Raw genomic sequence first — 16347 nt, 5'->3', positions numbered from 1 at the left:
ATTAATAGTGAAATTATTATTATTAGTATTATTTTTTATGTAGCCTACTAATTAAATTACTGGTGCAATGTGTGAGGCACGTAAATGTATGTTGTTGTTTGTTTTGTCATTATATAAATGCTTTTCAGTCAGTCTGCATGAACATTTTCGTGTGATGTAACTTCTTTATGAATAAATTATAGGACATTATCTTTGAGATCTATAGCGGATGTTGTTGCTATCTTTTCCCAGATATATGCTATGCTCACTGTGCGGAGGGTGAAGTGGACTACTTGAACTGTATTGTGTGTTTATCCAAGTGTAGATCAAGGTCTCACTGGGACATTATAATATTGCGTAGCATGCCATCTGTAATTTATCATATTTCAGTGACAATAGATGTTGGATTGGACTATATTGAAATACAGACTTCTTCATTAATCTACACTGAAAACAAAATAAAAGCTCTAGATTCCAGTTACTTTATGCACTTGTGTAATCTGCACATTACAAGTCACAGTGTGATTTATTTGCTTGCTGTTGTGTGTCCGTAATCACCAGAGAAAATTGGGAGACAAAGCCCTTATTTTTCAACAGAGATTGTCTCCCACTCACTGACATCTTTATGAGGAATATACAGCAAAGAAAAGAGGACTTTCTTCACACCAAAGCACACACATTTCCAGCATTAAAACATGTAATTGGTTAAGTGTCATTCAAATTGCAAGAGAAAGGCTGAAGCGGTGATGCATTTTTTAAACACTGTAGACTAGAGGATGGGATGTTTCACTAGCACACGCTGGCATTTTAAATGCATGAGGTCTGGTTTATGTTGTAAGGGAAAGTGTAAGCTGGTGTATTCTGAGAAAAGGCATCAGTGTGTACAAAGAGAAGTTTATATATACACATATATATATATATATATATATATATATATATATATATATATATATACGCTTGAAAGAACTATATTCAAATGTGTTTCACTTGACTTTGAACAATGGTAAAGTGATATTTCGGGACTTTGCATCATGGTTCACCGATGTGACCTTGTGTTCACCTTTAGCTCTGTTGTGTTTATTAGACTGCACTCAATGTGACCACATACTGTGTTATATAGAGAGGTTATATCTGTGATATTTTAGACCTAATCATTTTATATCTAGAACTAATATATAAAATATATATAGTGTATTTATGTATATTATATACTACCAGTCAGTCTTTTTTTTAACTAAAATTAATATTTTTAATAAGCAAAGATGCATTAAATGGAAACAAAATAACTGTAAAGACATTTATAATGTTTTTGGTTTTTAAATCTTTTGAATTTTCTATTACATTAAACATTTCTGTATTAACTGTTTTCAACTTTGTTCATAACAAGAAATGTTTTTTGAGCACCAAATCAGCTCAAATCAAATTAGTTATATTATTATTATTATTATTTTCTTTCTTTTTTTTTTTTACTGTATTTTGATCAAATAAATGCAGCCCTGGACATAAGAGACTTCTTTTCATAAATAAATAAATAAATAAATGAATAAATAATTTTAACCGATCTCAGTTTTGAAAAGTAGTGTACATATAAATATATGAAAACATACATATTCACATTATTATTGTTATTATCATTAAAAATATTATACATATTTTTATGTATTGATATTATTAAATAAAAATTTTGCTTTTTAAAAATCTATATTTTCTGTGTATTTCTGTATTTCTATTTTATGTTATGTAATTATGCATTTTACATATAATTTATGTATTTTATTGTTATTCTGTATTTTATTTATTTATTCATTTTAAATAATTGGAACATTTATTCAGCCTCTACGATGTTAGGAAATATTAAGAAAATTAATAATCAACAATTAACAGTCTAAACTATTTACAAGCTCTGTCTGACACTACTCACAGAAGAAGCCCTCACAGTATCAAACACCTCATAGTCCTCCTGAGGTGAGGGGACCGGGGTGATTTGAGGACAGGATGTGCAAGATGACCGCTGCAGGGTTCGTCTGCTGTCCTGCTGATGTCATGGCGTCTGCTGGGGGTCCTGGACGAGACAGAGGGTCAGTGGAATGACGCGCTCTCAGTTGACTGAACTACTGTGGGTCCAGAGGGATGGGGGAGTGAGGCGGGATGTGGTTGAATTTCCCATGTTCCCATTCCCTAAGTGAATAACCCCTTGTAAGAGCAACACCAAAGATGGAGGAACAACTCAAGATGTGCGTGTGCTGATGGGAAGTAACCACAGACCAAGCACCACATCATCTGTCTGGACATCATAGTTTAGATAAAGTCAGAAAGTTCCAGTTCTTACTGGATTCAAGCCTGAATAGCAATACATCTATCAGTCTGCTCATTATATATATATATATATATATTATATCACATAGATATATATATATATATATATTTCTTTCTTTTTTTTAATCCATAGATAGTGGCCTTTCCACACAATCAAAAATTACAAACCTCATTATATTTTGTTTACATGCATTTTTTCTCAGTATTCCTTTATTTACTTTTCATGTGTGCTCTAAAATTAAACCAGGACAACATAATCTGCTCGGTCCAGCCAAAATACACACTACAACATCAGCTGAATTTACAGATCTACCTCTCAGTCTTGACCCTCAGACTGTATGAACTCTACGGCCTGCTTGGTGACCTGTTATATACGATATTGTTGGAAGGATCTTGTTCACTGGATCTCACTGGAGGAGGCTTTGAGTCTTCGTGAGGAGCATCTCCAATTACAAACTGCATCTAGTGTGCTCTACTGTACTGGGGAGCTTTCCCACAGTATTGAAACTGAGATGAACTTGACAAAATAAACGCAGAAGGGTAAGAGAATACCAAGCCCATGCCTTCCAACAAAATAGACTTATATTTCACTAATAATAATGTTTCTAAGAAGAAATCACATGCTTCTTATATGCATCTATGGCAACTAAAATGTTATGTAGATGATTTCTCTATTTCTAATAAATAAATAAGCAAATAAATACTAGCCACATATTAAAGTCTATTGCTATTGAACATTCACACCATTATTGCCAAGGAAAAATATATATTTTATAGATATTATGTTTGACATTTTAAGTATAGAAGCTATAATGTCACAATAGGAACATGCTATTGAATAGCTTATTAAAGACCGTTCTTTAAAATGTAAACAGTTAAACTAATATATTTGCAAACATGCAAACATATATAGTCCAATTTTTCATTAATAAATTCAAAATTGTAATTTAGTCACACATTATTAATATTACATTAAAAAACGCTGTATTCATTCATATCGCGTCTGTATATATCCCCATTATCACTGTTGTCAAACTCTCCCATAGAGTCTCATAGAAAAAAGCATAGACGCAAAAAAGCTTTATAAGTGCGCCCTCTGCTGTCGCTTACATGTGTTGCAGACAGGCGTTCTCCAACGAATGTAGAAGTCTTTCCGGGTCACGGTTCCTGATTCACTTCCATCCACATGTGATTCACATGTTTACATGGGCATTTGTATTCGGAGGAACAAACTGTTGATACTGACAGCGGAAAACATTTATTACATACTGTAATAGTAAAAGCATAGCGCCGCTATGTCAGACAGTGAAGAAGAAGCTTGTGAACTCCGGACGGAAAAGAAGAGAGGTGGGTGCTAACTAGCTAACACTGTTCAGTCTGTTCACTACATACAGTGAACTCAAATATGTCAATGGAAAGCATCTTATTTTAATTTTTCTTTTTTTCCCTCACAGTTTCAAAGTACCAGTGTCCGGCCGACTTTGTGTCCATGCCGTATGATTCCTCTGCAAGCGCCTTACAGGACGAAGATGGAGAGAAGGAGTTATGGATCATCAAAGCTCCAGCTCGCTTCGATCCTAAATGGTAAGTTACCCTGGAAATAGCTTATTGTTTTAAATAGTTTATTGCAAATAATGTACACGTTTGCTAATAGGATTTCTGTCATAAGATCACACATAGAAATAATAAAATGTAAAATAAGAATAATACATTAATATAATAATTTTTTTAAAATACATTTTAATTTTATTTTTATGCAAATAGCAAGTAATATTTAGTAATGCTTAAAATAATAAATAATAATAATGGAAATTCGAGCATTCCTGTACGTTATCATTATAATAATAGTTTTTAATATTTTTTATTAATAGCAGAAAATCTGTTAGTAGTCCTTTACATTCTTATAGAACTTTTTTACTTGGGTATTTATGTTTTTTTGTTTGTTTGTTTTTTTAATATTGACAAGGTTCCCATGGTCATGGAAAACTTGGAAATATTACTGTTTTGAAATATCAAAATTGTGATCGTCTTAAAAGTCCCAGAATGCTCTACTGTGAATATACATTCTTCTAGTCATGCTGTGCTTTGAAATATCTCTTTGTGTAGAAATTGTTCTTTTTAAATAGAACAAATAAAAACTTTTAAAAATGATGTCTGATGTCATTGATGGTAACTGCTTGTGTGTTAATACTTTAAATGTATTAAATATACTACATGAAATCATCGCTAAAATTATTTGTAAAAGTCATATTAAAAAACATCGCATAATTGAAAATGTGATTTATCAACTTAATAATCATTGTTTTGTGTCCTTTGCAGCTTTGAAAACCTCCAAGTTCCCTTATCAGGACTGGAAATGGTCCAGTCTTCTGGCGGGACCTCTCAGATCTACAGCGTCCTCAGCAGCAGAACGCCACCATCAGATCTCCATCTGCTCATTTCCAAAGGGAATCATCAGAAGCCTGTCCTCTGTTCCTCCGGCTTCAGTGGAGTCCTCAAGATCTCAGAGAGCTACGGAAACTGCAGTGAGAACCAATGTCCCGTTCCCATCCCGGCCGCTCCAGCTCCATCCATCCCAGCTGGTCTCAGGCAACGTTTCCAGCCTTTTGGTAGTTCCACTGCAGCTCACGTACAAGACGAAGCCACCGTAGTCTCTCCAACCGTTCCCAAGAGAACCAGCCAGGAGCCAATCGAAGGCGAGGAGCGGAAAAAGAAGAAAAAGAAAAAGAAAGACAAGAGGCAAGAGGACAGTGAAGCGGTTTTTATGAAAGAAGAACAGACACAAATCGATTGTGATCAGTTAGAATTATCTGAACTTAAGGAGGAAGAGCCGACGGAGGAAAGGAGGAGGAAGAAGAAAAAGGCAAAGAAAGAGAAGGAAAGACATAGTGAAGACACGGTTGATGCAAGTTTAACAACTAAAACGGAGCCACTGGATCCTTCATATGACGATTACATTGACACCCCAGGGAAAACTAAAAAGAAGAAAAAGAAAAGTAGTCGACATGAGTAGACTGTCATAAGAACTAGGGATGTTTTATCAATTTGCCTTGTTCACAAATGCTTACTGTGATATTTAACGGTCAAATACAATTGAAAAAACTGTGTCTGTCTTAAAACAATTCAAGATTTCTATGGAACATTCAGTATTACCTTATGCATTGATTCATTCTACTACTTAAAATCATTTTCTTTTTATCGTGTTTTACTGTCATTCAAGCAGCTGCACATCACAGAGATGCTATTTTATGTAATAGTCCTTAGTCAAGTTAGATGCCATATTGAATATTTAATATTGAAAATGAGTGACTATGGTATAAACATACAGTCGTTACAGTGTATAAAGGTCCTTGTAATTTTGTAATTTTCACATCATTCATTCACTCACTCACCTTCATCATGTTATTCCAAACCTGAATGATTTTATTCTGTGGAACATTAACAGAATATATAAGATTGGACTTTAATTGTATTGACAAAAACCTTTCGGCGTGTGTTCCACAATAAGAATGACAACTTTCATGTTTGGGGGCGAGCTATTTCTTAAAACGCCGTGTTTCTGCGGTTCGCCGGTAGGTGGCGACAGAGCTCCCTCTGCCGGTGAGAGCGCTGCAGGTCCGCCGCTTGTTCTGCACTGAGGTATGGCCATGTTTTCTAATGAGCGCCGGCACGTTTGCCGCCTGCAAATTCGGTTTCTCTGCCCCTCCCACTGCGCACATGCAGGTAAAGCTCAACATCCCGGAGTCCAGTGGGATCACGTGAGGAATTTTACACAGGCGCTGCTTACATCTGCGTTCATCAGGTAACGTTATTTAAAGAACGTTGCACCTGCTGATACTCTCACTGAGAACTTTTTGTGAATTAAAGAAAACATATAGTCACATAACCTATACATAAATATATATATATATATATATATATATATATATCACATATATATATATATATATATATGCACACCAGTAAATAACTTGAAATGCGTGGATTATTTATCTGCACCTGTTTCCAGCACCCACACTTTGCATCGTTTGCCAAATATTTTCTGAGTTTGAGTCACAGAAAGACAAGTGATTTGTCTCCACCGGTGATTTTATCACAGAGGCGGGGACGGTAATCTCGTCCGTGCAACTCGTTTGCCTCGTTTTTTATTACCCATATACACTCATCAATAATATTTTTTCCCGCGATATGCCATCGGCGTTATGAGATGCTTGAACATTGCTGGGTGTCTGGTGAAGCACATAAATAATTGAATGCAGTCTGAAGTTTGGAAGCAACGTGCCCAGACTGCAAAGCAAGGCGCGGGGTCCTATGCACCCTAAAACCGATGCAAGCGATAAGGTTCGGGTGGGGGACGGGGATGAGGGTAATGATTTTTTTGTTCTTGTTTTTTTTTTTGAGCCAATCTCGATTGTGCACACCCTCCCCCTTTTCACTGCAGCAATTCTTGTCTTTCTCCACTGTGGCGATCTCTCTCTCTCTCTCTCTCTCTCTCTCTCTCTCTCTCTCTCTCTCTCTCTCTCTCTCTCTCTCACTTACTCACTCACTCACTCTTCAGCGTGCTCCACGCGGCCTGCAGCATTTGGGGAGCGGGGTTGGGGGAGTTACCATAGCAACGGGGACTTGTCAAGGACTACTGAGCCGCGCGCGGCGTTCGGAATGGGGTTCGATAGGTGCCTTCCCCCAATTAGAGAAGCACCAGAGTCCACCAGAATACACATTTTCTTCACGTCAAGACGCGGTAGTCAGTATTTCTACTTGATAAATCCCATTCAAGTGTTTGTTTGGGATGAATTACTGCACCAGAAACTTGTTTGCATACTAATGCTTTGACATGACTCAGTCAAAGCAGTCCATAACAAAATGTGTCATTGAGCCTCCTCTGCATCAGCAAGGAATTCAAGGGAGCTTTTCAGTGCAGTTTCACCTCTAGTTTACATTTCAGTAAACACCTTGTTCTTGAATGGGGAAGTATCCTAAGCCAATGGGCGAGATTTCCGGTTCATTAGCCATCAAGAAGAATAACCACAACTTGCAGAAAGTTAAAACTGTTTGCACTACAAGCAGTGTGCTCATAATTAAGATAATACATTACAATAATATGGTAAGACGCACTTATTTGCAATATCAAGCAGCAAAACAAGCTGTTTTTAAATGCAAAAAATGGCTGGACGCTGATGAGTCCGGAAGTCAGACAGACCCATAAAATTTACAAATGGCTGCACCCGCTCTTTTGGGAAAAATAAGTTGGTTGTTTATTTATTTATTTATTTATTTATTGTGTGGTTGATTGTATTGATGAAGTCTGGAGGAATGCAACTGGATTCGGCTCCTGTATTGCATTTAAATAAAATAAAATAAGTGTGATTCTACTGTTGCAATGTGCACACCCAAATCAAGTCAGACATATGTTATAAAAGCACCAGGTCTTTCAGCTGGTTGCCATGACAACCACAAAGCCATTTTTTCCTCATTGTTTCTTTACCCACCTCTATGAATGCGTTCGTATCATGAGAGCACTTAGTGACTTGGTTTCTGTCATTGACCAAGATGTGCTGCCTGAAATATTGTTTTATTTTTATATAAAGAGGGAAAAAAAGATCCACAAAGACCAGCCTTTTAAAACAACTTTTGGCTGGGATGATAAAGGCTGTAGTGGAGATCGGCCAAACTCAACAGATGCCTGTGCACAATTGTGTCCTACAAATGAATATTTTGTTATATTTCTCTAATATATATATATATATATATATATATATATATATATATATATATATATATATATATATATATATATTGTGTGTGTAATTTTATATATATATATATATATATATATATATATATTTTTGTGTGTAATTTTATGTGGGGAATGTGGTGTGTGCGTGTGTATAATATAAATAAAAAAATATATATATTCATGAATTTATTTATTAATTACTACTTTTTTGCTGTTCTCCATCTGAAGCGCCTAATGCCACTGTGTTCTACAAATAAATATTTACATATATAACAAATATACAAATATATTTAATATACAAATACATACACACACACCACACGCATATATATATATATATATATATATATATATATAATATATATATATATATATATATATATATATATATATATATATTAGGGCTGTCAAATGATTAATCACGATTAATCACATCCAAAATAAAAGTTTTGTTTACATAATATATGTATGTGTACAGGGTATATTATATTATGTATATATAAATACACACACATAAATTATATATTTAGAAAATATTTACATGTATATACATTTATATATTTATATTCTTATATTTAATATTATATATAAATATATTTTAATATATAAACATAACATATTCTTCTTAAATATATACATGCATGTGTGTGTATTTATATATACATAATAAATATACACAGTATACACACATATATTATGTAAACAAAACTTTTATTTTGGATGTGATTAATCGTGATTAATCATTTGACAGCCCTAATATATATATATATATATATATACAGTTTATTTATAAATTATTATTGCTTTTCTTTTTTGATTTCCAACTACTACTGATGTATCATATGGTTTTGTAGTTTGTGTAGCAAATGTTTTGTGTGAAATTGTGCATTTACTAATGTTGTTGTTACTCTCATTATAGTTTAAATAAAAAACTGAATAAAAAAAAAAAAATGCCATTTTCTCTCTCTGCCCAAACGAAAACCCAACAAGCCTTATTTTGTTTGAGGCCAGGGTTCGTGGTGGCGACTGCATGACCCGTTAGGGTAGGCCGGCACTGTCTCTGCCAGACATGCTGTGCTTCCATCTGTCCAAGGGTCACTTACTCCCCACCGGTGCCAAACGCACGCTTCCCTCTGTGCGGCTCTGACATCTTCTCTGTTTCTGCCTCTTTTTCATGGCTTGTCGGGATAAAAGGGAGAGTGCAGATGGAAACTGGGTCACTAGAACCTTCTATAAACCTCTTTTAAATTCAACCATAATTAACCATCAGCTGCTATCAAAACTTTTTAAAAATTTGGAAAAATGGGGAGAAGATATTATTAAAGGAGGATAATTGGGAACTGAGTCGCATTTGTGATTCAAATTAAAGAGAGGATTTCCCTTTCTGTGTACAGAATTGTTGCATATACACACCTTGTCATTGCTTAGGAAGTGTGATTATTTTTATTTTTTCTGTCATTTGTGTGAGTTTGGATATACAGTGTATATATATATATATATATGTGTGTGTGTGTGTGTGTGTGTGTGTGTGTCTGTGTATATGGGCTGTATTTAACAAAAGCATTGCATGCCTAAGTAGATAGAAAGTATTGGCACTGATAGTCTCTATGATCTGCTTACAGTGTTTTTGTGTGGATGGTGGCACTGCATGCCAGAATATTACAGTATTTCAAAATAAAACCTTCTTGCAAAGCAGTCTAGAATAAAAACTTTTTTTCTTGCATTTATTCGCTATTTTCATAACTTTGTAAAGCAAAAGACCAATTAGAAAAAGCATTTCCCAACCTATTAAAAATAAAGAATGCACATAGGGCATTTTGCAGCAATGCCATATTTGGTTCCCAAAAGAACCTTTCAGTGAACAGTTCTTAAAAGAACCATTTCATAGTGTGATGAATATTTTAATAATCTGAAGAACCTTTTTGTGTTATAAAGAAACTTTTTTATTTATTTATTTAATTTTTTTTTTTTTTTTGCAGTGGTTCAAAAAATCTTAAAATAACCACATTTAACCAACAAGGACAATAAAAAAAACATATTTTTTAAGAGAGTAAGGCTGGAAGTGTTGCCTATACTTTTAAGCATACTTGCATAAAACTTATACTGTCACTACTGATTATAAGCACTTGCATAAGATACTTTTGTTGCTTTTGATCAGCAAGCTGTGATATTACCGTCTATTGGATTTCCACAGCACTAAAATCCATCATAAACACACATACACACACCAGTTTCAAGGGCACTCGTCTGCTCTGGCGAATCCTGGCGTTTCTCCTTTCAACTCACCATAAAATGTTCCTTCTATGGTCTTTCAAATTGCTGTGGCGAGTTGCTTAGAAAGGTCACAAGATGTGTATTTCGTCCCCTTGTGGCTGAGTGAAAGAGATAAATGGCTCCCCTCAGCACTCAGCCTGGCGGTTGATGTCTTCTGGAGGACAGGAGTTGGGGAGGCGGGCTGTAGAGCAACATATCACCTCAGTGTCAAAGATATGATTATGTTTATTTAACACAGCTGTTTCAAGTAGGTGTTTGAGTTTAAGAGCTCAGTTTATGTAAATGAGCTTTTAGGAAAATGAGATGCTGGAAGAAGTTCAATGCTGGATCTTCATCAGTGAGTCTTGGCTAAATACTGTAGGCCCCTTACCAGATATTTGTGTCCACGATGAGAGGACATATTGTGCTCAGTCAAAAGCTTGCCGTGTTGTGTGCTGTTAACAGTTGCTTTATTGTAAATCTATATTTTATTTCAGTCTACTGGAGATGGCTATGTTGTTTTTATATCCTACAATTTGCACTAAGTTACACAGCCAAATGGAACTGAAAAATAATGAGTTTGAAAAGCAGTTTTTTCTCACTGTACATATTTAAAAAAAAAAAAAAAAAAAAAAAAAAAAAAATATATATATATATATATATATATATATATATATATATATATATATATATAAATATATATACACACACATGTGCCGACAGACAAGACAGAGCAGGATATGAAACAGAGTGTCAGCTTTCAAATTTTGTCATTTTGTAAGAAATTCAAACAATAAATTCGGCTATATGCCCCTTTAATGTGTCATGACAGATCGCTGTAGTGCCTCAGTTCAAGCGGCATGTGAAGCAATCATCTCTTCATCTTTACAATTAATAGTGCTGAATAAACATGAATGAACATCAGAAAGTATCTTGTTTCAACCACGTTAAAAAGGCCAATAAAAATGTTTTTTCAAGTTCAAGTCTACTGACGTTAATCTACTCTCTGGTCTGGTTAGTTTGTCGGACAAAAATAGCAGATTCAAGATTATAATTGGTCAGATTGCCTGTCAATCAAACTTCCCTCAAAGGGTCAAACTGCCATTCAAAAGTAGCTTTGTTTTCTCACTGTACTTATTTTTTTTTTTTTGAATATATATTTTATATAAAATTTTGATATACTTCATATTTTATTTATAAAATTGGGTATACTTTGTATTTTATTTATAAAATTTATAGAAATATGTCAAATATGTGTATTTGTATATCTATATATGAACTAATATCATGCATTATGAATTTTATCTTTTTTTTTTTCCATTTGCTCATTTATTTGGTTGACTTGCAAATGATGCTGCAACAGAAAAAAGCGACACACTTTACCTTATTAATAATATTGTTTGGGTATGCACTTCGATATGTATTTCAATTTACAGGTTTTTTATCTAGTACATTTCAGCAAGTCTTTTTTCACAAAGACTCTCTTCACGGACATGTAGATTTATCATTGCTTGCCGGGTGTCTCGCACCGTCAGCCTACACAGAAAGGGTGGCGAAATTTATACAAGAACTAAGATGTTTCTTATTTTATCTCGCGTCTTGGGAGCATAAATTGTTGTCTTCATTGTGCTCCAGTCATATCTGTGGCAAGCAGTGACCCAATTAAGCCCCTCAGAGGTGCGAAGTTGCAGTTGCGCAGAAAGACAGACTCTAACTTGTTCATTTATATCCCTCATTAGCCCAGCAGAGTTCATCAGCGCTAATGTACATCACCTATGAAAGACTTTGGAGAAAGACTTACATGTACAGCACCAAAGCTAATTACAGATAAAAGCAAGAATTCATGGATAATTAGAAAAAATGCACACTTGAAAGATAAGGAAAGTGTGACCTATATAAAGTTCACTCTGCTGTAATTTGTCATAAGAATGGCTTACGCCTCAGCAATATACTGTAAAAAACATATTTATTAAAGCATATGCTCATGAACAAAAAGAAAAGAAACAACAACTGCAGAAATGCAGAACATATCATATGTACCATAAAATTGATAAAAACAAATCACTGTACACGCTACAGTGCTTTAAAATCACAGCTTTGCATTGCAATGTTCTTAATTTATTTCTTTATCTTATGTACATATAGTCATAAAACACTGATGTTAAAAGTTATTCTTTATATTATGAACAAACTCTAGGATAATTTATCAGCTTCATTTGTTAGAAATATTACAATAGCAAGAAACAAAAAACCATACAAAACTATTACAATCATTTTCAGTGTTTTTGTGTTGACCGATGAAACCAGTTTGAATTGAGTGAAATGGAACTAGGTGGATATTTGGGTCTGTCAAAAACAAATGCAGGCGTTCCCACTTAAGGAAATGTTATACTCTTTAAGTAAAGAAAATTAAACTAGAACATAGAGTTTAAATCCGGCCTTTCATGACTCAAGGATGAAGTTTACTTTCACAGTAAAGAGAAAGTGTTTTCTTGCTACAGTGTAGTAGCTTTTTAAATTGCACTTTTTTAAACACAAACAATCAAGTAACTGAGAAAAAATGTAATTGTAAATGAACATTAATTAGAGTGATTTATCAATTGTTTTTGTCAGTTTTTACTATTTTGTCAAAATACATCTTGTTGCAACATTCAAACAAATATATCAAAGCCATAAAAAGGTAGATTATAAAGTTTTGAACATTATTGCTGATCAAAGGACATATTCTTATGGACCACCAACTGATTTGGTTTCATCTTAGGAACAGTATTTATGGTCAGATTTGTACATTGAAGCCTAGCATTAGTCGGTGATATTGTATATTCGGTTGATATATTCACATGTACACACAGTAATCTGAGGATAGAGTGATTTTCTGCTGTGACTCAGATTGCTGACTTTCGTTTTATAGTCTTCCTGTGGGCCAGATTTCACCTCGCTTTGACGTGACAGCTACTCTCTGTATCAGCACAAGCCTTCATGTATCCGAGATGCACTAGCTTTAAATCGATTAGACTGCGCTGCACTGACTGAATCTGTATCCTGGCTGTTTTTAAAGAGTCAGCCCTATTAAAAGTAGAGATTTCATGCTGAATTCATGCTGTTCACGTCAGCACCACCGCACACACAGAAACCTGTTGTGAAGCCGAGGAAACAAGAGGGACAGCACTGTTCGTTTATTACTGCGGCTCATGCATTCCTGAGGCCTGTTTGCAGCCAGAAAGCTGTTGCTCAGACTGCAAATCAAAATGATTTACTCTTACACATTTGTAATGAAAGATGTTGTCATTTTTTTCAGTCTTCAACTTTTTTTTTCTGCACATTATTGCAATTTATAAAGAAGCATCTGTAGGAAGGTGGTACTTTAGTCATTTTATATACAAATCTACCAATGTACAGTGGCCCCAAAAAGTGTAAGCCCAGTTAAAATTTGTAAAATGGCAAACAAAATAAACAATTTATTAAAAATTATTCTCTCTCTATATATATATAAAACTGATTTATTGGTTATATTTCTACAATTTTGTTATAGTTATACTAGTACAATTTATATTTGGATTATTACAAAAATTATTTATATATATATATATATATATATATATATATATATATATATATATATATATATATATATATACATATAATTTTTGTAATACTCCAAATATAAATTGTCACATATGTGTGTGTGTGTATGTGTGTGTGTGTGTCAATTCACACACACACACACACACACACACACACATATATATATGAAGAGTTCATTTGCAAAAACGATAACTATGAAGTTATCTCCATATAACTGGAGATAGGAGATAGTTATCTCCATATGTTTTTTCATCGTGAATTCCAATTAATCTCAGTCAAACTGCAGTTGGCTTATTTTGATTAAGTTGAAATAACTCAAATAAGTACAGCTAACTAACACAACAAAACACAATAAAAATATAACATAAAAAACATAATATTTAACAATTTTAAAAACTTTTTTTTAGTTATTTGTTTTTGCAAATAAATTATATATATATATTTAGTTTAAAATTTAATTTTAGTTTAAATTTAATTTATAACTAATGTATAAATAGCAAATGTAATAAAAAATTCATACATTTTAAATGTCCAAATACTTTTTAGGGCCAATGTAACTAATCTGACTTAAAAAGGAGTGACAGATAGTGTTCAGCAAATTCACATACAGAATTGAAAGTAAATGCCAAGATAGTTTGTCTTAATAAAAAGAGCTAAGAGTGGCCGACGCGATCTCAGGACAGAGTACTGTGCTTTCTCCCTTGAAAAGTGCTGGACTATGGACTGGAGATCTTTGCACATGTTCCACAGGTCTGCTTTCCAACTCTAGGGATTTATGAGGGCTGAGAGCATATTCTTGTCTGCTTCTTGCTCTCTCTCTTACTCCTTTTACGCCCCCTCCGAGGAGAGGAGGGGGGCAGAGACAGTTAGGTTTGCTTTCTGGAACAGCTGGGCTGAAAAGAGGAAAAGCCTGTTGGTTTTGAGGTGAGGGGAAGGAGCGGGAGAAAATCAATCATGGCCTAAGGCTGGTAAAGGTGCACAATTAGCGAGATTGGATTCATTTGAAATGATGGAGCTTCAGCTACACCAGCTCACCATTCCCAGTGGAGACAGAGAGAGGGAGTGATGATTCCACTTGAAAGGCCTAATTATTCATCATGACAGTTTCCATGTTTAAAAAGGAGCTCAGAGCTTTGGGCCAAGTTATGGATGCAGATACAGATATCACAGGATCGTGGCTAGATTGTGAAAACACTACTTCTGCATGATGGAAATATTCATACATATGATTTTTACCAGAGCATCTCAGTTTATCCATTCAGGACTTCTAGAAGCTGCCTTTAAAAAAATAAAAAATAAAAAATCCCTCATCGTGCACGGAATTATTGCAAAACATCATATTAGAATTGAACGCTGTGTTTAAAATATCTGTTTTGACACTCTGGAGATACTTCTTTAATGTATGGTTGGTTTGGTGAGACAGGTTTTAAATCATGCGGTGAATGTTAATTTCCCTGGGGCCTCCACCACAGATCAATGTGCTGGAAGCCAACATGAAGACCAGTCAACCTCTCTGACCGATGGCTATATTGGGATTTTCCACGGTGCTTTTAGCTGGTGTTGGCTTTGGAGACATGTTGGGAAGGTGAAGGTGGTTTTTGCAGTTTGGATGAATAAGTGCACAGAAAAAGTGGGTGGATGACAATGATCAAGGGACTTTATCATGTTTTTGAGCTCATCTTGAATTGACTTCATCCTGAAACCACATGCATTAAGAGCAAAAACGACCAAGCATGTGATGGGAAATTACATTGTGTTACATCACACACACTGCATTTGCATATCAGTCGCACTCAAGACACCCATATGCGTATGAATTTTTCAGGCTTATTTCACTGATGCACTATTTAAAATGTTTTCTTACTAGCTTTATTTAAATATTTAAACTCTAACAAGTAGATGCCAGTTCCATTAAAACATCCATGAGATGGATTTCATTTTCATATATTAAATAAAGGTAAAATCTGTAAATATAAAAACAAAATTGATACTTTTCCCCCTCATATAACTTACCTCATGAGTTTTACAGTCGGTGTTGTAAGTGGCCCTTCAAACTCTACCCACGTGTCCCTGATATTTCCAGTACATCCTTTATTTTCACTGTCACCATATACAAATATGAACAAATTCTATACAGTAACGCAATCACATGATTTTTTTTTCTTTTCGGACCGCAGTCCGGTACCTTTCTCCAAGATACGTGAGATGAACAATGACATCAATGTAGTTTATTATTAGCAACTAAACGTAGCTCTAACGTTACACTGTACCAGCCATTCTGACATTTAAAAAAATGTAAGTCATTGCAAAAAAGAGGAACATGCAATGTTTCCAAAATGCCTCAGTTAACACATAACTACATGTCACATTGAAATTATCATTTAAAATAAAGTCACTTCGAAATGACGTAATTATTAAAGAACTGTCTTTGAACTCCTACACATTCTTTCAACAGCGTTGGTCTCGTTAAGTTGTAA

General features: G+C 34.4%; 1 protein-coding gene across 1 annotated transcript; it reads left to right on the top strand.

Moving 5' to 3' along the window:
• The first annotated feature begins 3427 nt into the window (after positions 1-3427).
• LOC109047832 (DNA-directed RNA polymerase I subunit RPA34-like) lies at positions 3428-5400 on the top strand. The gene is made up of 3 exons (XM_019065503.2): positions 3428-3642; positions 3750-3879; positions 4615-5400. The coding sequence occupies exons 1-3, from the start codon at positions 3591-3593 to the stop codon at positions 5306-5308; spliced, it is 876 nt and encodes a 291-aa protein (XP_018921048.1). The 5' UTR covers positions 3428-3590; the 3' UTR covers positions 5309-5400.
• Positions 5401-16347: the final 10947 nt, after the last annotated feature.

Source organism: Cyprinus carpio, chromosome B15 (assembly GCF_018340385.1).
Source record: "Cyprinus carpio isolate SPL01 chromosome B15, ASM1834038v1, whole genome shotgun sequence".
Classification (NCBI taxonomy): Eukaryota; Metazoa; Chordata; class Actinopteri; order Cypriniformes; family Cyprinidae; genus Cyprinus; species Cyprinus carpio.
This window is presented reverse-complemented; position numbering and strand designations above follow the sequence as displayed.

Coding starts and splice junctions, on each gene's coding strand:
- LOC109047832 (XM_019065503.2), top strand. CDS start 3,591: ATGTCAGACAGTGAAGAAGAAGCTTGTGAACTCCGGACGGAAAAGAAG. Junction 3,643..3,749: donor CCGGACGGAAAAGAAGAGAG/GTGGGTGCTAAC, acceptor TTTCCCTCACAG/TTTCAAAGTACCAGTGTCCG. Junction 3,880..4,614: donor GCTCGCTTCGATCCTAAATG/GTAAGTTACCCT, acceptor TGTCCTTTGCAG/CTTTGAAAACCTCCAAGTTC.